Here is a 22,172-nt window from a genome sequence, read left to right on the forward strand (position 1 = left end):
ACAGTAAAATGTTTTATCTGTGATCTGCAACTTGTTGCTGTGGCAACAAAGATACATGAATTTAAAGAGGAACATTTTCGGCATATGGGATTGATAAAATTGCAATGTCTTTCTGCTCTTTCCAGTTCAGGAGTAGGATTATCATTTGCCAAGTTCGTATAATTGTCACACATTCTTTCTAAATGAAATGTAAATTGTATATTAGATTATGTTTATGAAAATGTATAATAACTTACAGATTAGTCAAAAGAATGATCTCTAATAGTTTATGCACGCATAAGTGAGGGCTTTGATTTGACAACAAAAATTACTTTTACAAACTATGTTGCTTGAGCTTTACTAAATGGTAAATAGTTTAATGTATCGGGAGTTTTTGACAACAGATGAAGACCTGCCACTTTAAAGACTCTGTTGCCTTAAATGCTTTCTAACTCCAGTAGTCAAAGGCTGTTAAGCTTTAAGTGCTCTGTCATACTTGCAGGCTTTTATAGCAGAAGCGTACAGCAAACAGCAATGATGATGGAAAACGATGGCAGGTAGACTTAAAACACCATAAAGCATAGAGACAATTGTATGTAATGCCTCAAATTGAATCCGTTTTGAATGAAATGATCAGCCATATGTGCCACCCTTATGGACCCTGTAAGAAGAAGAGAAGAAATGTACCCTATTGCTAACTGTGCATGAAATTGCAGTGTTAGGAGATATTGACCAGATGTTTCAGTCTCAACAAATAGCTTGTTATGTGACTGAGTGAAAATCTCTCTGCTGCTTTGATCACATACACCTTAAGGGAAGAAGTAATTTAATAGAGGCTGTCAAAGTTCATCAGAGTCAATAAACTTTGACTTGACCTTTGCCATCTGTTTTTGATACTGTTGCTGATAGAAGTTGAGAGGCAGATGTTTACAGTATGAGGGAGTAATGCTCTTTATGAAATCAACGCTACAGAGAGCAATGGAGATCTTTTTACTCCTAAACTCTTTTGGTGTGATTCAGGTGTTTGGTGTGTGTTGATTCAGACTGCACAGCATTTACTGGAGGTGCAAACATGAGACATTCTTGAATTCTGAAAAGTGAAGACTTTTCTGGGGTTATAGGTGTGCTTTTTCATATATTCTGTATCATTTTAATCTGTCACAAAGAAATCCTACACTAAATCATATTCGCATTTGGCAGCCATGATACCCCTATATTGTCAGGTTAATAGTCATTTAACTACTTTGTACTTACACAGTGCCTTTCATTGGAAAATTTGAAAGCATTTTGCAAACAGTTATCACACCTCGCAATGTCCCCATGGAACAGGTATTATACCTATTGTACAAGGGGTGAGCTGAAGCATGCACAGATTGCAACATGCTGATGGCCAAATAGTGAATCTATGCCACAACTGGTAATACACCTCAGAACTCTGAAGTCTAGCCTTATTCTCTCATCTTTATATCACACTTCTTCCAGTAACAGCAGATACATTCTATAGTTTGCAATTACACTACATCAGTGGTTCTCAAACTTTTTTTTTCACGGACCACTTGAAAATTGCTGAGGGTCTCGGCAGACCACTTAATGATCTTTCCAAATGTTATTTGTACCGTTAGCTAACTATTGTAAAGCGATTTTGATAAAAGTGCTATATAAAAAAACCCCTTAATAATAATTAGCTTTTTATGATCTAAAAATAAAAGCACACAACTCATATATTTTAATATCAGTAGTCTTACCTTTCTAATGTGATGGATGTGCCCTCTCTCCCCTGCCACAGCAGCACTCGAGCTGGGGCTGGGAAAGAGGGGGTCTCTCCCTCTCTTCTCTGCCGTGGAAGCCCCGAAGCTGGGACTGGGAAGGAGGGGGTGTCTCCCTCTCTCCCCCACCACAGCAGCCACAGAGCTGAGGCTGGAAAGGCGGGTCATCTCTCCCCAGCAGCCGCAGTCCTGGAGCTGGGGAAAGTCGCCTCTTTCTCTGGCCACTGCAGCCCTGCATGTCCCAAATTCCCTCCACCCCCTCTTCTCACTCCACTGCCTCCTCCCTCCTACTCCTTATTCCCCCCAAGGCCACCACCTCACCTGACATGTGCGTCTTCTCCAGGGTCCAGGCACCTAATTAGTGGAGCCACGCCTGCACTAGTCCACTAATTAGGTGGGTGGCCCGTCATTCTCTCTTGTGCGGCCACCCAGGCGCGCACATTAGAGAGAACTATCAGCGGACCACCTGAATGGAGCTTGTGGACCACAGTTTGAGAACCTCTGCACTAGGACTAGCTTTATTCCTGTCTTATAGTCACTGCTTTGCTACACACTTGCCATGTGACTTTGGGCATGTCACTTAACATCTTTGCATCTCTTAACCTATCAGTAAAGAGTCTAAAAGTTAATTCTCTCAAGTAGTTTAGTTTATGTTAATAAAGCTCTTTCAGCTGTCCTTAATGAACAGTGGTATACACTGTAAACGCCATATACTGGTCCTTGCTCTACAAAGGGCTTTGGATAGCTGGCTAAAAGGGGTGATTTTTCAGAAAGTTCTGAGCACATGCCCTTGGAATTGTGTACTCCTTTAAGATATTTCAGATTGGGCAACTAAAGCCTGAGGTTCCCAAAATCAATAGTCACATGTGAAAAGGTAAACCATAGACATCCTGAAGTGCAACCTGGCCCCTTTTTCTGTGCTCTGGTGGCACAAAGGGATTGGAAAGCAGCTCATCTCTCTAAGTGGGGATTTCCCCAGCATGGAAGAGTCCAAAATGGACATAGAGTTGGCAGTCAACTTCTATGCCACACCTGCCACAGTGTCCAGTGTAGTTGATGAAGAAGTGGCATGCCCAGAACAAATTTTGCTGGGTTTGCCCATAGTTAATAGGTAGCCCCTTAGAGACCACTGCCTATTGGCAAAATTTAGGGCACAGTAGAGTTACAATTTTCTATGACATTTAATAACACACATTGAAACACACAAAGATTTTTCCTTCATTGCATCTCACTTATAAATATAGGTATATTTTCTCCCTTTAAATATAGTGCAAAGGAATATATTTAGAATGGATTATATTTATATACTAGCTGCATAGGTGGGCCTGGCACTTTAGAGACAATTAAAAGCACATGTTCTGTGGTGCAAGAGGCTTACAATCTAAAGTCAGATCAAAAACACAATCAATGGACAACAGGTCATAGGCAGACAGTAAGGGGGATAGAATGAAAAATGGTTAATGTATCAGTATCACTTAACAGTACTTGGTATTGTGGATTTCTTGTTAGGAGATTTTATGTTTTGTGTTTTAAATACATCTAGAATGAAGTATCTCTAGTGGACTTTTGGTGAAGAAGGTATTGGTCTCAGATGCATGGCTTTAACTATTCTTTTCGCCTCAAGAACAGTTATCACTATTAACTCATTTGACTGGAAGTTGCTTGAAGGTGGTGGTAGACATTTTAACAATATTGCTTCCTCGTGCAAGATTTGGCAGCTTCAATTAATGGTGCAGCAATTACCATACAGTACATTGTACTCTGTTTCTCAGGCTTGTGTATGCAAACAAAGACAAGTCTCTGTTTTTGCTTTGAGATTTTTCTTCATACTGACCATCACATGATGTGAGGCCATAATAGTCTAGGAATGTAGTTTAGTGTAAAGGTAGCAAGCAAAAACAAAGTACAATGTGCAGTTTTTTGAATGGCACAAAACTTGCAGTCTCTCCTATTTGCTAGGACTCAGTATTGTATATTGTGGCTTCTTGAAACAATGCTTTCTAAATAAAGATCTGAAAAAAGGTACAATATTAACCAAATGTTGACTTCGGATTGTGTTTCAGATGTACTCTCGCATCACTGACAAGAAATATAAGTGAGTTAAGTCATTTAGAATAATGATATCAGTATTTTTCTTTTATACGAAGAGTATTCAATGTGTGCATATGTTTTTGCCAGGTTCATATAATGGTTTAGGTTTTACTTCCATTTTTTCCTTACATTAATGGTCTTCTAAGCTGAGTTGTGATTAACCTCCTTCCTATATCCTTCCATTTAAAGTGGTCATAACAAATTATTTTCAAATGGACTCTCCATATTCTCACTATTGAGAGAGATGCCCAGGGTGCAGCAGGCTGGTGAAACAATCTGAAAGTGGTGCCTTTTGGGACTCCTTTGGTCTGAATATTTTGCTGATGAGGTTATAAGAGGGGAAGGGGCGCTCCAACCTCCTCCGCAATTCTTTTCACGTGCAATTGTGGACAGACCTGAAACTTCTAGCCTGTCTCCATTGACCTTTGTCAGACTTTCTGTTGATTTATTAAAAAATTGTAAGTGGTGGGTAAGATAGTTAATGTTAAGTTTTAGTAAACAGGTAATATATTAGCTAGTTTTATGGTTGTCAAGCTCTCTGTGCTCACAGGTGTGATTTGCAGTTCTGTCAGGATCAGATATGGCAGATTGCACAGTAAAGAGGTCAGGGTTCAAACAGCGTGCTTCCAAGGGCATTCCATGCTTCAGATTCCTACGTTCAGGGCCTCACATGTCTTTGTGATACACATTTCCCATCTCAGTATTTTCTGTGTCCTTCAACCCATGGACTAGGAAGAGGAGAGAGAATCCTTTTCAGCCCTTCTTTCATTCAGAGGTCCTAGCAGCCAGGTCTGCAGGTTTTAACCCAGTAGGATCTTTGGGTTTTGTGCAAGGCCCTAAGAAACAGTCTCCTGTTCCAAGCAGGTTCTAAGAAATCAGCTCCAGGATCCCTATTGACCCCTATTTCTGGATTTGGAGCAAAGAAAATCATGTTGGATTTAGTGACTAAGATTCCATTTACTAATTTGGAAGTTACTTCAGAGCGCAGGGATACAATGTTTCCTAGCCAAGTACATCAGTTTCTAAGAACCCAAGATTCAAAAGTGAAGTGCTGAAACTCCTTCTGCTTAGAAGGAACATTGCTCTAAGGAGAAGGCTTCAGATGCTTCATGGTGATGTTGCTAGCATGAGGAGAATTTCCAGCCTCTCTTCAGCTTTAATATGTAAGTATGCTAGTAGCTTCAGCTTCAGAAAGATTCAAGAGCTCAGTCTGCACTGGTTGATAAAGATCAAAAGATGGATTGCATTGACAAAAAGATATATTTATCAGCCTCTTTGGTCACCAGGATAGCCAATATTAATATTTCCCAGATACCAATACCGTTTAAGGGACAAGATGACTATTTGCTCAGAAACTGTCTGAGGATTAGAGTAAACTTGCTGTTGCTGTAACTCTGAAGAGCTGTTGGTGCAGTCTGAAAGCACCAGTTGACTATTTAGGCTCGGTTTCTAGATCTGTCTTTTCAGCTTTCTCCTCAAGATGACATTCCTGTGTAAAGTCTTTAGGATTATCTGCTGAGACCCAAGAGCAGAAGACCTTCCTTCTGCTGGCAAAGGTCTCTTCACAATGGAGAAGCTGAGGAAAACCAGTTCAATTGCTCAATCTCTGGATTTTTCTTTGCCTCAGAAATGGAGGCACTGCTTACCAGTATCAGACAGTAGTACCCTGTGCTGTTTATACCCTCCTCTCAGGTGGCCATACCAACAACAGCAGAGGAAAGCCTTTCAAATGAAGCCTAAAGAGATATGATCTGGTTCATCTTTCAACCCAGCATCCTCATTCTGGAGAATTCAGGCCATATGGGATATTTGAGAGCCACAAACCAATCTTAAACACAACTTTGTTTCCCTTTTCCCTACTTTTAGAGAATAATAGTCTCTGTTACACGTGGCATGAAGAGGAATTGCTATGGGTCATTGAGCTCTAGAGGTCATTCAGAAAAGACTGTAATCTAATTTGACTCTGTGACACTTCCCCATATGTTTTCAAGGTTCCTTCTTACAAGACAGTGGTAAAAGACAAAGTGCAATCCTTCCCGCAGTTGGGAGCAATAGAAGAACTCTCTATGGAATTTAGGGGAATAATAAAGGGCACAGGATCCAGAGATGTTTGGGAAAGTTACACATAAACATCTTGGAGCAGTGGGTAGTGAGTAGGAATGTGAATAGCATTTAAAAAGCTAACCGTTAAAACGATTAAAAATATTTTGTTTAAACGGTTAACTGATTAAGTGGCTGGGCCCGATCCGGCCGGCGGTGGTGCTGGCTGGGTCCGATCCAGCTGGCGCAGGAGTTAACGTTTAAGGCGGGTTAACCAGTAAGACTAATGCTTACCATTTAATCGGTTAACATTTTACATCCCTACTAGAGAGAGGGGCCCTCGATCCTTCTTCCTCAAGATTCAAGAAGATCGCATAGTCTGTGATCATATGTACTAAGCAACGAGGGAGTTGATTCCAAGCAATTCTGCAAAGTAGCAGTTGTTCATTAGGAACTGTATTTATCATGTTTAGCAGGTGGTTTTCCATCTTGCAGGAAGAGACAGTACCCTTATGTGCCAGCTCAACCAAAATCTTCAAAACCAAATAAGTGGTCTGTGAAATGGTAAGTACTAGACTGGATTTTCCACAGTGGGGGTGTCCAGCGAAAGACCTTAGTCTGGACACCAAATGCAAAAGATTCTCCTCATCAGGCGGCCTAGAAAATAATTCCATAAAAGATGTTTTTCTCCTGGACTACAGAAGAACCCACCTCTGCACCTTTCCCCCCCTCCCATTCCCTTCATATCAAGGAGTCTTTGGAAAATCAGAGGAGAAAATGCCAGAATAATACTTATTGTATCAGCATGATAGGTATTCTGAGTTGCTTCAAATGTCTTGGTTCTTACGAATTTCACTGGAATTATTGTTTGAGAAGAACAGATAGATCCAGCATCCAACCCAGAGTCTGTTCACCTTGCTGCTTGGGCCATGGGACTTTGACTGTTCCAGGACCATGCTGCTCAAAATCAAGTTCATGAGTTCCTGATGAATTACAAGAAATAATCTTCTCCTGCTTGTTACTTACACAATTGGAAAAGTCTTTTGCTGGGGACAAACAAACAATATTATCACTCCAATTTCAGTCCCAATATCATCAATCATAGAAAAATTTTTCTCTCCAGTACCTTGTCCCTATGCTCTCTAGTAATGTATATAGGAGCTCTTTCCGCTCATCATCTAGTACAGAGGTCCCCAAACTATGGGGCATAGATGACTGTTCGGGGGGGTGCAATGGGACCCAGGGAGGGAGCGCCACCAGCCTTGCTTTGGCCCCAAGCGCCCCCCTGAACAAAGCCTTGGACCCCGGCCACGGCTTCTGCTTCCATCCCCAGCTGCAGTTCTGCTCTCACCCCTGGCCACAACTTTGTTCCTGGCCCCAGACCCGCCCCCAGCTGCAGCCACAGCCTCGGCCCCTTACTCCAATCCCCCACCCCAGCCGCAGCCTGGTTCCTGGAATGGGGGTGTCATGGACAGGGTGGGCGGGGGGCACGACCGTGAAAAGTTTGGGGACCCTTGATCTAGAAGAAGACAGCAAGCGTATGTTCAGTCACTCTACAGTGAAAGACCCAACACCAACTTGGGACCTGAACTTAGACCTCATAGGGTTATTGAAGCCCTCCTTGAAACCAATGGACAATTACTTTCTATTTAATTTCTCTGTGAAAACAGCATTCTTTGTTGTCATAACATTTGCAGGAAGGGTCAGTGAGCTTCAGGCTCTTATGGCTGACCTTCATTTTACAGTATTTCATGAGGATGAAATTTTCCTTCACCTTCATCTTTCCCAAAGTGCTAAATGATTATTATGAGACTCCGGCAATAAATCTGTCAGCATTCTTTCCAAGACCACTTCCCATTGAAAAAAAGCTCAGTTACATTAATTAAATGTGAATCATCGATTTCAGTAGATCCAAAGAATCCAGAAAATCACCCATGTTTTTCATTGCCTATAGTAGTGGTCTCAACCTATTTACCAGTGTGAGCCACATATGCAGCTCTCTATGTGTTTGTTATGTGGGTCGCATCCACACAATATATATGTATACTTCCTGTATGTCCCTGAAAATGTCACATGGGTCCCGGCTGTGTGCTGATTGGGTTGCAAGTGGCCCACAGGCTCAGGACCACAGGTTGAGAACTACTGGCCTATAGGGATAACTATTAGGGAAACTTCATCACTGCCCAACACCCATCCAAATGCATCTGGCTTTACGTTGGAAGAGTATTATAATTTAGCAGTGTTCTTATGCTGGCTCATTCCAATAGGGACAAGATCACCTTAATTGTATGCCATAGACATATTCTTGGCAGACCTATGACATGGCACTCAGTACATAGGTTTACTAAGATTTACTCTTTCAACTTGTGTAAAATCTGACACAAAGGCAAAGTAATATTGCAATCCTTATTTAACTAGCACTCCTCAACCCACCATTTTGGAGAGGAATATCACGACTAGTTGAACTCCCCAAAGTGGAAATGTGCAAAGGTCACTCAAAGAAGAAACCTTTCAGTATGTGGAGTTTTTTGGACAAGCCTCTGCCCAGTCACGCTGCCAGTCCGCTGTCCCCTCTTCCTCAGAGTTCTGTTGCTGTGCCAGGCTTTGAAGTTCAGGTGGAAGGAACTGAGGCAGTGAGCATGCTCCACCCCCTTTTCATAGGCATGCATCTGGAATGTTCAGAGGTGTGCGCAGGCACCTCAGCAGTGGTACCTGAAGAATCTATGCCTGCTGTATCATGGGCACATCTCTCAGTAACAGGAATGCACAGAGACTCATCTCAAAGCGCTTCAGTAAGTAACCTTTATTTCTGATACATCAGGACACCTATACTTAAAATGAAGACTGGTGTAGACTTGAATCCATGCAGGACCTAAGTGTTCAGCCACCCAGTCCAGAAAACGTTTTTGACCGCCTCCCAAACAGATCTACCAGGAGTGAGAGAGAATGATGCAGCTCCCCCTAATTCTGATTTGACATCCTTGGAAATTGGTCCTCAGTGCGACCACTCTGATCACCTGCCTGCCAAGGCCGGCCTTGACTTGAATATTTGATGGCAAGTTGCATGTTTAAGCTCAGTTGAGCTGCTACACACAGTCAAAATTGTGGCATTGTAGCATAAATACTTTTTCATAAAGATCTATGATATAGTACATGAAGTGTTATTGATGCTCCGATTTTGATCAGATGGTATATAAGGATGAAAAAACAGATGTGTCATTTGCTAAAATGTGTTAGATCCCCAGGGGGGCAGTTTGTGAAATTCCACAGGGATTTTTGAGGGATTAGCAGGGTTCATGTAGAGCTGATGTTTTAAGTGCTGTCCGTAGTATACCCTGCAAATTCTAGTAATCTGTGAGAGTAAGTCACATTTTTTGGCAGAGAACACAAGATTTGAACCTGTCTTCTCTTATCAACATTGAAACTTGTTCCCTGCATTCCATAAAGGAGCGTATAGCATTCTTAATCTTATAAAATAATCTGTTCTGCTTCTCCTTGCCTTCAAAGACAGTAGAAAGAGTTCAACTATTGGTTTTATAAAGTATTCTCTGTAACACCTCAATCTCTTACATAAAAATTCCTTATTCTGTAGAGGTTCAGTTACTTTCTTTATTAATTTAGAATAACAACAAATAGGTCTGCATAGCTCATCAAATATACGTTTTTGTGTGTGAAAAACTTCCGTTGCTCCAATAAAGATATCGCATTTTCAGTTTTGTCCACTTTTTCCTAATTAGTGAAGCCTTTTTGTGTGTGAATAAAGCCCTTTTTTCCTCTGGAACTGAATAATAATGGAGACATGACTAAGAATGTATTTCCAGCTCAGTTACTTGAACTTTCTACAACCCACAGATTCCACTAATGCTGATTTGTAATGGAGACATTATCATGTATTTAGATCTCGATTAGGAAACAATTATAAGTGGGGTTTTAGCATGCAGTAAATTCATGTTGCCTTTAATTCATTCTGTAGATTGAGTGGATAAGCTTACTGATTTTAAGTAGGGGGAATTATAATGACTTCAGTTGGTTGACTCATGACTGCCAGGGTAGAGTTTTGTACTGTTTCTTCATGACATTGATTATTTTTTTAGGTCACTACCAGTTTTATCTTGTGGTTGAATTTTATTTTTCCCATTTTAGCACACAACACAGAATCAGTTACAGTTGATTGATATTATATCTGTCCTTCTTTTGTAAAGAGAAGTTCTATGAAATAACCCAACAGTTTAGAAGCACTACACAGCTATACTCTTTATTTAAAAATCAATTTGCAGAATTGCTCTGAGTAAAGTTCAGGACAGAGATTTTTACATAGCATTTACCCGTGTGGCTAGGATAATTCCCTTATTTTGCATATAACTGTTAAATACAAAGGGTTATTTTCAATGCTAGTTGCATTTTTAAAATCTATGTTGTGAACATTGTAGACTTTCTATTTTTTTCAAATGTACTCTCTTCCTCTGTTTTGCTCTTCTGTTTGTCTGTGTTTTGTTTTCTTCTGTTTTGCAATTACCATTTTTAAAAAAAAACACACAAAATCCCTCTTAGTTCTTTTGAGGGAACACAGATTTACTGATGTATCTTATCTGACAGGCAAGTGATTTTTTTTGTACAGTACGTCATTATATTTGAATACAGTATCAGAAGGACTCATGAATTTTACTTTAATTTTGAACTATTAAACCTTCAACATTATTCTATGTGAATCCTTTATTAACCTTTTCTGAGTTAATGTATCTAATACTTTTCAAAAAAACCTATGGCACAGAGCATGTGCCATGTCTTAGAAAGGTTGAGAGAGAGAAGAGGTGAAAAAATATATATCAAGCATTCTCAGTTATTTGTATTTTTTTCTTCCATCGGCAGTGGATGATCGAGACCCCTTACAAGGCAGCAACTTTCTTTGGGTGCATTGGAACAGACAAATTTGGTGCAATCCTGAAGAAGAAAACTGAGGAAGCTCACGTGGATGCTCATTACTATGAGCAGAGTGACGAGCCAACAGGAACTTGTGCTGCCTGCATCACTGGTGACAACAGGTCAGATGTCTTTCCCTAGAAGTTTTTCTTGTTCTTGAATGATATGAGTGCAGATAAAATAGAAGTCTACCTTTTGATTTGGAATATATTTTCAATATTTGACCTTGAAAATGTAATACACAATAAAGATGCAGTATTAACAACAACATTTATTTGGGAAGTTGAGGCAGGCTGGCTCTTCTATTTTTGTTTCATGTTCTGAGTTTATAGGGTGCATGATAATGGAAGGGTGTTAGTATAATAATCGACAGTAGCTTCTTGCTATTGAGCCTTAAACTCTGTTGTTCTAGACAAAGGACTGTGTACAGGAAAACCTTGGAAGGCAGTAGATAATCTCAAAGTTTGTCTGTTAATTGTAGATGAAAGTTGATTGGCACATCACTATGAGTGATGAAAAATATTAATGTAATTAGTGTATTTAAAGAGGGTATATACTAGTTAATCAGTCCAGTGCTGTCACTATATGAAAGGATGAAAAGTGAGATTTTTTTTTTGTCACTGATGTTCACAAGTTAATATGAGAACTGTAACTCAACAGAGGTGAGTGAGACAATGAATGATGTCCGGAAATTGTGACTGAATAATTAGAATAAGCATAACATTGAACTATCCACTGCTATATGTTTTATTTGTATTTGAGATTTTTATTTGTTATTTTTAACTAATGTGCATATCATTGAAGTTTCACACTCATGGCACGCTCATTTGTCTCATCTTGTCTTAATTAAATAGTAAGTGCCTCATGACAGGGACCATAAATTCCGGTTTGGTTGTACAAAACATTGTGCTATTGGACTCTCATCATGATTGGAGCATTTTGGGTGCTACTGCAATACAACCAATAAAAACGAAGAGTTTTGAAGAAGAGAATGAAGATACAGTAGCTCGTTCTGAGCATGTTCCTTCTTTTTATTTTCTCTGCACAAAAAGGTTTCCTCTTTACTGTTGTTGACACGTGCTGATTTTTAATGATGGTTGCTGAAGACTTGAGATGTCTGTCATGCTTTCTGGAGTGACTCACGACCATGAGTGCCAACCTCAGGGCAGACTGTCAAGAAGCAGGGCAGAGACCCCAAACCCATTGTATGGTCTATAATTAGATTTCACCAATCCAGTAACAATTGTGAACGCCTAAAGCACTATAACAGTCTTCCTATGGAGTCACAGACCGTTCCCCTGGGCATTCCAGTCTATCTTGCCACCCAGGCAAGCTGGACTTAGTGATGATTGCTATATACCAAAGATCACAAAAGGTTCAGGTTCCTTCAAGTCCCAAGAGACCAGTTACTTACCTCAGGTCAATTTGTACCTTAGACCTCTTGCTAAAAATAATGCTTGTAGACAATCCTATAATAAACTAATTAAAGATTTATTAACTAGGAAAAAGAAATGAGAGTTATTACAAGATTAAAGTAGGCACACACATATATACACACACGAGTTACAGTCAGTGGTTTTAAAAGGTGACAGAACTGTAGTAATGTCAGCTCTGAATGTCTTTTAGAGCTAACCCAGCTTGACCCTAGGGATGCCTGCTTGTGTTTGGTAGCTCCAGCCATGTGAGAGTCCAAACAGCAAAAGAGATCAAAAATATTATTGTCAGCTACTTTTATTTCCTTCTTCCAGAATTCAAGCTGATGGGACGAGCTCTTTTGCACATAGCCTATTCATGGGAGTGAAGGGACAGTTAACAAATATGTGATGTCTCACAAAGGCCCATTTAGTTTTGATAGGCCTTCTTGATGAGCAAGAGACAATCCCTTTTTACAGTAATAAAGTAAAAAATTAAATATTATCTTATAGCATGTGATAAAGAAATTATAAGTGATATTAATGCATACAGCAATTTACAAGCATTTCATATAGTCTAAAACTAAACAAGTTGTAAGTTCAATAACCATCTTAATCATCCTAACACACAGGTGAAACAGATTGGTTTCTAGCAACAAATTTGTCAGTGCTTGGCTGAGGCCTGAAGCCTTGGCAAGAGTTGGCACCTGGTCTGCCAGCATCACAATTATCTATCTTATGCTATAATTGTACAGGATAGAGATCAGTTCAACCTAGTTCATGCTTTTATGAATAAGTAGGCAGAAGAATGTCTAGATTTGATCATAGAATCATAGAATATCAGGGTTGGAAGGGTCCTCAGGAGGTCATCTAATCCAAACCCCTGCTCAAAGCAGGACCAATTCCCAACTAAATCATCCCAGCCAGGGCTTTGTCAAGCCTGACCTTAAAAACTTTAAAAACAGTTTTGGCTATTTTTGCCTAACCATCTTGGGGGGTTGGCTTATAAACGAACGGACTAATGAATGAGTATATACAGTAAGTTTCAGCTTCAGTATTTCTCTCCTTCAAGACAATTTAAAGTGTATTTATGTCTATTTCCAGTCTTAATTATGTCAGCACTAATTAATGGATCAAAAATCTTAGCACCTGCAAACAGTAAAATGAATTGTAAATGTATTGATTTCCTAAAGGGAAAATAGTAATTAGTCCAGATTCCAACTATGCAGAATTAGCCCTGGTTTGGTTTGTAAAGCAAAACACTCTGTTGCAGAGTCACTTTCCTTTCTTAGGAGGACAAACTAATAAAAGGTAATCCCATTAGAGACAAATGTTGTCTATAGAAATGAATTGGCTTTAAAACAGGACTGTTGTCTCATCTGGAATAGCAACTGATATATTTTTCTGAAACTGTTAAATTTTTATTCAGTGGCATTAGTTAGCTTCAGTGGAGTCTGCTGAACAAAGTAACCTTTTCTCAGAGTCCCTAGCACCCCCCCACAACCCCAATATGTGGCTCTCTAGGCCTAGGACCATGGCACACTTTGGGAAAACTTTACTGCCTGCCCTGCACATTATCAAGAAGCAGCTTGCTTTGCAAAAGGCTTGATTGGTTCACTTGCCCTTGGAAACCCAGAATGCTCTCTGATAGTATGCTTGCGGATTGCTGATCAGAAAAGAATTGGTTAACGCTGATCTGAGTTGAGCTGCTGCTCTTTGCAAAGGGGATGTGGATTGCTGTTTGCAAAGGGGATAAAATTGATTGCAGATTGTTGGGATAGAGAGTTCTTCCCATAGAATTGTAGAATACTTCTGGATGATGCCTGGGACTAGGGTTGCCAGGCATCCGGTTTTCTGCACCCCAAACTTCTCATCTCCAGCTCCACCTCAGAGCCTGCGTCCCCAGTGAGAGCCCTCTGCCCCAGCCTGGAACCGTCTCCTGCGCCCTGAACCCCTTCCCCCCCCATCTCGGAGCCCCCTCCTGTACCCCAAACCTGTCATCTCAAGCCCCAGCTGGAGCCTTTACCCCTTCTTGCACCCCAACCCTCTGCCCCAGCCCAGTTAAAATGAGCACGTGAGCGAGGGTGGGGGAGAGTGAGCGACAGAGGGTGGATGGAGTGAGCAGTGGGCGGGATCTCCGGAAAGAGATGGGGCAGAGGGCAGGGCAAAGGTGTTCAGTTTTCTGCAAATAGAAAGTTGGCAACCTTGCCTGGGACCTGAGTCAAGTGGAGCTGCATCTTCGCTGCAAAGCAATAGGGCTCACCTCTGGGTCCCAGCTTGTCTCGAACGTGGACCCTTTAGCCCTGCAGGGTCCTGGGACCCTGGGTCTGAACCCCGGATTAGCACCATTGGAGTGTAGACACAGTGGGGGTTAGCCTGGAGCCCAGGTTCAAACACAGGCTTACATTGCAGTGTAGACATAGCCACACACACACAAATCATAATTAGCAATAACTGGCAGTATCTGCAGATAGACCAATGATTGAATGGGCTGAGAAAGTGAGTTTCAGGCCCCTACCTCCCGCCCCGCCCCTGCCCCCGGAAGTGATCCCGCCAGGTCATGGTTTGCGAAGTGGGGAGGGGAATGTGAGGAAGCTTGTGTTACTCCTGCCCTCTGTTCTGCGGATAAATAGAGCATTGCTCTTTCAAGATCAGTTAATCTTGCTCCTTTTATCGTCACAAAAATTCAAAAATACGTTTAAATGTATTCTTAAGAGCTGTTTTTTCATTCTTCCTTCATGCAATTGCTTTCTCACAGTGCTACTAATAGTTTATTCAGCTGCAGACAGAAGTGAATTTGACTTTTCAGCTTATTTATCCAAGAACTATTTTCAAGAGTTTGGTTGAATCAAATCCACTAAAAGGTGGAGGAAAAGGTTATTTATGCTTCCTTATCCTTTTAAATTATACCTCTGCTTCAGTGAATGATGATCTGGCAGAATATATTCGCCTCAATTCTTTCTCCTATTGCCCTGTAGTTTTTGGAGTTTTGGGTCATTTCATGTCAAATTAATTCATATTAGTAGAAGTGGTTCCTAGTATCATAAATCTCTGATAGAAAAAAATAACCCTGCATGCACTGTTTTTTATTTCTCTTTTCCATAGAAAGGAAGTTTTGCTTTTTCTCCCCTTTACAACAATTTTTATTTTAAAATATGCAGAAGGGTCTAGTGCTTAGAGCGGGGAACTAGGGGCCAGAACTCTCCCCATGTGTATAGTGTGTTCGTGGGCAAGTCTTTTTACCTCGGAGTGGTTGTGTTAAATCTTTTCATAGTGGAATTGTATATGTATATGACATACATTTATAGATTTCTCCGTAAATATGGATTTTAAAAAATGTTTCTCACATTTGTATGATTTTTCTCTCCGTATATAATTATACATGTTACGTACATATATTTTACATGAACTATTTAATTGTTTTACGTTGTGGTAGCATTCACACCCTCAGATATAAGTATTTTTAAAGAATCTTTGTATCTGATGGGAAGAACAGTACTAGTGTTAAGAAAAAGTGTCTAACTAATATCTGTTTCTTTGGTCATTTTAGGTCTCTTGTAGCTCACCTTGCTGCTGCCAATTGTTACAATAAGGAAAAACATCTTGATCTGGAGAAGAACTGGAAACTGGTGGAAAAGGCCAAAGTTTATTACATAGCAGTAAGTTTGGCTTTTTTTAAAGTTGTGAAATGTTTGTGGATTACTGCACTCGATTTCTGTAACACTGAACTACTACAGTGTCCATTTTGCATATGATGCAGGATAACTTTTGTGAATGTTGAGAAAGAAAATGTCTGCTTCTGTTGTAACATGATCAGATTTGTTTACCTTGAAGTTTACATCCTTGTATGTACCTTTACTTATATGCATTCCTAAAATGAGCACAGGAAGACATAAGAAAGTGATTTCACATTTCCTGGCAAATTGTTGTGAAGGATGCATAGATTCTGTAGATAAACAATATTAGCCTAATTATTCACCGCAAATAGTTTGAGTTTATTTGCGTGAACCATCTTAATTGCTATTTATTCCATAGTAATTACCATTGCACCTTATAACTTAATATTTCAGAAACAATGATCATGACAAGTCTCTTGAATATGGGCAGAGGGGGCAAGCTATGATTTTAGTCACTAAATTTTACTTCTGGTACCAAGCTTTGGGGAATAGTGAAAAATAGTAGGTTCACAATTAGTTTTCAGAATAAATATTATTTCTTGTTTGTTTGTTTTTTAAATTTCAGAACTAATCAAACCATATTAGTGTATTTGTGTAGTTAACATTCTGCCTAACTATAAGTGGTGAATTTTTCATCTTTCTCTGTTGATGTGACCAATGACAATTAGCAAATGTATAAAACATCTATGATAGATTAAAAACACATAATATGCATATAATATATGCTTTCTGCATGACAGCTGCTGTCATTCCGCAACCTGAGCTATTTGGGAACAGCTGGTAAGAGGTGTAAAAAATTGATTATCCAGGAGGAACATGTCCATTGAAAATAGTTATTTCTTTCAACTAGTGTTAATGTCTCCTACAGCCTGTTAGTGTGCACTGCTGTAGGCTTTACATGGTTGTTATTGATTCTTGTGTATGGTCAAGGCTGCCCCTTTATAGCTGTCAAACAAATACTTACACTGAGAAGATTATACAAACGAAAGACATCCCATTGCTTCTGCTGCATATTTGAGATATATTTCAAGAATGTGTATTTCTTCAGTAGCCTACTAATTTTTAATTTATACTTTTAAAAATGGACTGTGTTTTAAATTTCAAATGATTATACTGTAGTCTGTTCTGAATGCCAGACTTGGGGCTAAATGCTATAAGGCTAAAAATTGCAGCAAGAGTTGAGTATTGTTAAATGAAGAAGAATGACAAATGTTAGCCAAAGACATACTGCACTAAGCTGTATCTTTTCTATATTTTATACTTGTATATAATTATCACTGAATCTTTTAATGTGTGATTTGGAATAATTATTCTCAGTTAAAATAGTTCAGGGAAAATTGGGAAGATCACATAAGGGGAAAAAAGGGATTTTGTTGTATAGAAGTCCAACACTTCGCTACACTTCATTTTGGTTTTAGAAGCTCATCTTCTGTGTTAAAGCCCTTACCTCAACCACCCATTGAGGAGCTGATTTACCATACAGATTTGGACTTATATTAAAGAGAAATTTCTGAAGTCTGGTGGCCATCCAGACTTCATTACCCTCATTGACCAAGAAGCTCAAAAGTTACGGAATAAGCTTGCAAAACTGAGAATAAAACTGAAGATATGAATAGATTTCAATGGAAAAATTAACAACTGTGAAGAGCTGGGAAATTATATTGGATATTTGAAAATGAAGGTCAGATTCATGGAACACCAGGTTGATAGTGGGACCCGGAAATATTCTGACAAGAAGAGGCCAATCGTCATTTTCTCCTCTGTCTTTGTTGCATTCTTCCCTCAGTCCAGTTCTCCACTGCGTATGACCGCTACAAAGGTGCAGTACTGCCACACTCAAGCCAGTAACTTGGATGCTATACTGTAAAATGGAGTTATAACCCCATCCTTTTTTGTTGATGGTTGCAACATCCCAGTACTTGACAAGGTTCATCTCTTGGCATTTCTTCTGGATCCCTGCCATTAATTGTCTCCTGAAAATCTTCTATCTTCTGCTGTCATTGGGTCTGAGACACAGAATTTGAGCTCAAACTTCGATGACTCATTGTGACCACTTGTACTAGATCATTCATTTCTGACTGGGAAATCGTGGTAAACTCAAACAATGCAATATTTTGAGACACACATTATTTCTGGATAGGCCAGTAAAATTTCGTTTGTACTTTTGGAATTTGCTGCTCTTGACGTGAGAAATAAATTTCTGAAAATAGGAAATGTTTTTCATGTGTCAAAATTAATTCCCTCCCTACTTCCTGAAAAAATTAGATAGCCTTTTAAAGAGAGTCTAAAATTGTCCAGTTCCCACCTGACATTGTTTGGTCAACAGCTGTATATATTAGAGCTCTTACTGAATGACTTATTGAGAGCTTTCTTTATCCTCCATACAAGGTACCTCTGAAGGTCTCTAGAAAACTTTTGACTTTATTAAACATAGTATCCATTCAACATTTAGTCTAGTGTTGCAAACTCTTTGTAATACTTTATGAAGGAACCTCTTTAAAGTTCTTAACCATTAAGACTATTTTTCAGATAACGTTGTTTCTACCAGGTTTTTGAGATAGCAGCATTTGCTTACAGAACACACTTTCTCTCTTTTCAGTTATCCATAAAGACAGCTTAACCGGTATACTATGCTATCTTTTATGCCCAAACACTCCACTGTTTTTTCACCAGAATCAGGAGATCCTGAATATCCTATCTTAATGCCCATTTCCTTCCAAAAAAGCCGAGGCATCTCAAAAGCTTAAATATAAAAAATGCCATACAATTCTATTGAATTGAACAGAAGGCCTTGGAGCTTTAGAATCTGTTCATACACTGGATTACGATAGGCCAAAGAAAAGACATAAAGCCAATAAGCATTCAAATATATTATTACTGAAGTATATACGCATGAAAACCTTGTCCTGAGGATATCAAGCAATTCCATCTTATAGGTTCAGAGGACCTATAAGATGGACAGTACTGAAATATTGTGTGGTCCCCTACACATACTTACTACAGTAGATACATATGCCTTTTCAAATGCAGCATTCAATAGAACAGCATTCAGATGAAACTCAGCCCTGAAATCTAATCAATTCATAGAGGGGGAACAGGTCACCCCTCTCCCACCCCCCCAAAAAAATGGACCTATGGCAGAACCCTGAGAGGGAATTTATGTTACCGTATATGAACACAATAAATTCATTTTATCCATCTGGTGAAAAGATCATCTAGACAGATTGGAGAGAAACTACCAAAGAAGAGAACCTTGAAAACCATAGGTTGAAGAAAGATGTAGGCCAGGTTGAACCAATTCTCTAAAGTTAGGAAAACTGAAAAAGATGTCAAGGAAAGAGAGAAGAAAACTGAAGAATGATCAATTCTTTTAGCTTTGAAATAATTCCATATTTTAGCAATTTTTCATAATATTTTACAGGTGAGTATCTTCAAACCCCTCCCTTCCACTCGCCAGTCTTAATTCAACACAGCAGTTTCTTCCATTGGCACCGTATCCTACAGATTCTTATCCTCATTTCATTCTGGATCAGCTGTACTTCTGGTGGCTAATTACAGTTCACTGACAGGGCTCATGCTGGAGCACTTATCAGTCCATTCTCTTCCTCAAAGTTCCTGTTTAATTTCAAAAGAAAGTGAAGAGTTCTGCCAAATCTAAACATCAAACCTCTGTTTGTTTCTGTAGTCCATTAATGGGCCATATCCTGAACTCTGATTTTATTTACATAAGACTTATATTTCTTAGTGGTTTTCTTCTATCAATATGTACATTCTTTTGGGATTGGATTTTTATGACTTTTACAAATTGTGGCTAAAATTTTCAAATTTGAGTGACCTAAGTCTATATTTAGGCACCTGAATGGTCTGATTTTTCAGGTACACTGAATACATGCACTACTGTTGTTGTGATTATTTAGGCATCTAAATAGGAGGTCTGATTGTTAGATGACCATCCGCAATTCCTGTTGTGAACTGCAGGTGCTCACACTTCTGAAAGTCAGAGATACTTATTTAGGTTCCTAATTTAGACACTTATATTTGAAAAACATTCCAAACAGTCAGAATTTAATATAATAAAATCTTTATTAATATCTCCTGGGGAAAAAAGGGCTGCCTATTGAAGAGAGATGGTGACCAGAGCAGAAAAAGAGGGTCTTATTCAGATTTTTACTTTTTATTTAACTCTGTTATTCAGTAAACACTATTATATATTGACATCAAATTTTCTGCTTATCCAATGACAATGGGCAAAAAATTGAGAAAGGAGGAAGTGCTTGTCTTTATTACAAGTTGCAGTTAACCAGGTGGGATTTTAATTCAGTTCTGATGATTGATTCTGCTTCCTCATGAAGACAGAATAATATAAACTTTTCCCAATGTGTTGTATGCTGTTGCCATATTTTTCCTCATGTCCCAATTACCGTATATACTCGATCATAAGCCGGTTCATTTATAAGCCGACCTCCCCCAGGATGGATAAATAAAAATGGAAAAAATTTTATAACCCATTCATAAGCCGACCCTATAATTCAGGGGTCAGCAAACTTTGGCTCCCGGGCCATCAGAATAAACCGATGGTGGGCCGAGATGGTTTGTTTATCTTGAGCATCCACAGGCACGGAGGTAAACCTAAGTAAACAAAGTGTCCCGGCGCACCGGCTGCTTATCCTTATGGGCTGGGACAGCAACTGGTGTAAGTAAAAATTCGGCTTATAAACGAGTATATACGGTAACTATCCCTATTTCTCCCAGTTAGTCTTTCTCAATTTGCTCTTCAGAACTGTACCCATGTTAATTTAATGTTTCCTGTTGGAGGCATTGAGGAGGAGAAGTACCATAACTTGTTGCTGTTAATGCATTTATACCTTATATCTTTGTAATCTTAGAAATATCTTCTTTGCTTTGCCCTTAGTTGTTCATCTGCTTATAAACAGTTGCCCCTTACTGAGCACGTTGAAATTACATGATTGATTACCATTAGTGTTCTATTTAGTAACTCACATATTAATGTGGTGGCTTTTAGTGTTGAACAATTGCACAGCTTTTAAGAATGTTAAACCAGTCAGATCACTCAATTAGTAGAATATCCAAATGCCTCTTTCCATAAAAGGGAAAATAATAGATTGTCGGTGAGGGAATGTCTTTGAATTACTTTTTAAAGTTAAGGCTTGTAAACAAAAAAAAACCTTTTTAATTTGTGCTTAGGAGAGAGAGACAAGCTGGGTATCTTTTATTGGACCAACTTTTGTTGGTGAGAGAGACAAGCTTTCGAGCTTAGAGCTCTTCAGTTCTAAGACGTTGACTCAGAGTGTCACAGCTGCATACAAGATGGAACAGATTGTTTAACATAAGTAGTTAACATATCAATATATTTCAGTGATGTCTCTTTAAAATCTTTGCTATTTAAATGTCTTCAAGAACTTTTTGAGTAGCCAATTGGCAATTAAAGGATAGGTCATCATGTGGCTCAGCTTCTTGCAGGACTGTATGCACAAAGTAACAGCCGGACCAATATTTGCTTCTCCTTTAGCATGGGTGCCTGTTTAATGCCTCTGATGCTCAGTTCTTTGCACTGGCAGCGCTTGAAACTTTCATGTTTCTCAGTACCTATGAATTAGTAAGAAAGGAGACCTAGAGCAGTGAGACTTTTCTATTCTTGTAATTGTGCTCAAATGAATTTTTGGTTTGTTCACTTCAGAATTGCAAGGTAACATCCTGCTTTCATGTGAGGTGATGGTGCCTAGACCTCAGTGTCATACTTCACTCTACCTGTTTGTTCATAAGATGCTAGTTCACCATTATCCATGAGAGTCTAAACTTTCCTATATATTTTCATGTGATGGTAAATCATTCAAATTTTACAACACTGAAGGCTTACTCGTATGAATCTAAAAGATATTCAGTGATCCCAACTGTCTTGTTTGAAGGATGATATGCCACCATATGGCACCCCATACTCCTTGGAAATGTGCTAACATTGTACACTGATTACTGCAGCTGTTCAGAAAAAGTAAGTATTTTTGAAAAAAAAAAAGTTAGAAATTTTCTGTGAATTTCTTGTTTTTTTCAACAAAAATTTTGTTTTATATGTGGGAAAACACTTGCACATCTTATCTTCCTTTCCCCCCATTTGTAAAAGGCTGAAGTAAAAAACAAAATGAGGGATTTTTTTTCTCCCTAACTTTAAATATTTTTACTTTTCCCTCCTTGTTTGATTGTGAAGGGGTGTGGGTGACAGGAGTAGGGTGGGGTGCACAAAGTTACTTTACCTTTTCCCTCTCCAATGA

At 39.1% G+C, this 22,172-nt stretch overlaps 1 protein-coding gene across 2 annotated transcripts in view; it reads left to right on the forward strand.

The window, feature by feature from the left end:
- Positions 1-22,172, forward strand: part of ADK (adenosine kinase) — a 541,342-nt gene that overhangs the window by 275,816 nt on the left and 243,354 nt on the right. For both annotated transcript variants that reach the window (XM_054034260.1, XM_054034261.1), the window contains exons 5-6: positions 10,746-10,918; positions 15,759-15,867. In XM_054034260.1, coding sequence (XP_053890235.1) covers positions 10,746-10,918; positions 15,759-15,867 — 282 coding nt within the window. The remainder of the gene's footprint in view (positions 1-10,745; positions 10,919-15,758; positions 15,868-22,172) is intronic.

This window comes from Malaclemys terrapin, chromosome 7 (genome assembly GCF_027887155.1).
Source record: "Malaclemys terrapin pileata isolate rMalTer1 chromosome 7, rMalTer1.hap1, whole genome shotgun sequence".
NCBI lineage: Eukaryota > Metazoa > Chordata > Testudines > Emydidae > Malaclemys > Malaclemys terrapin.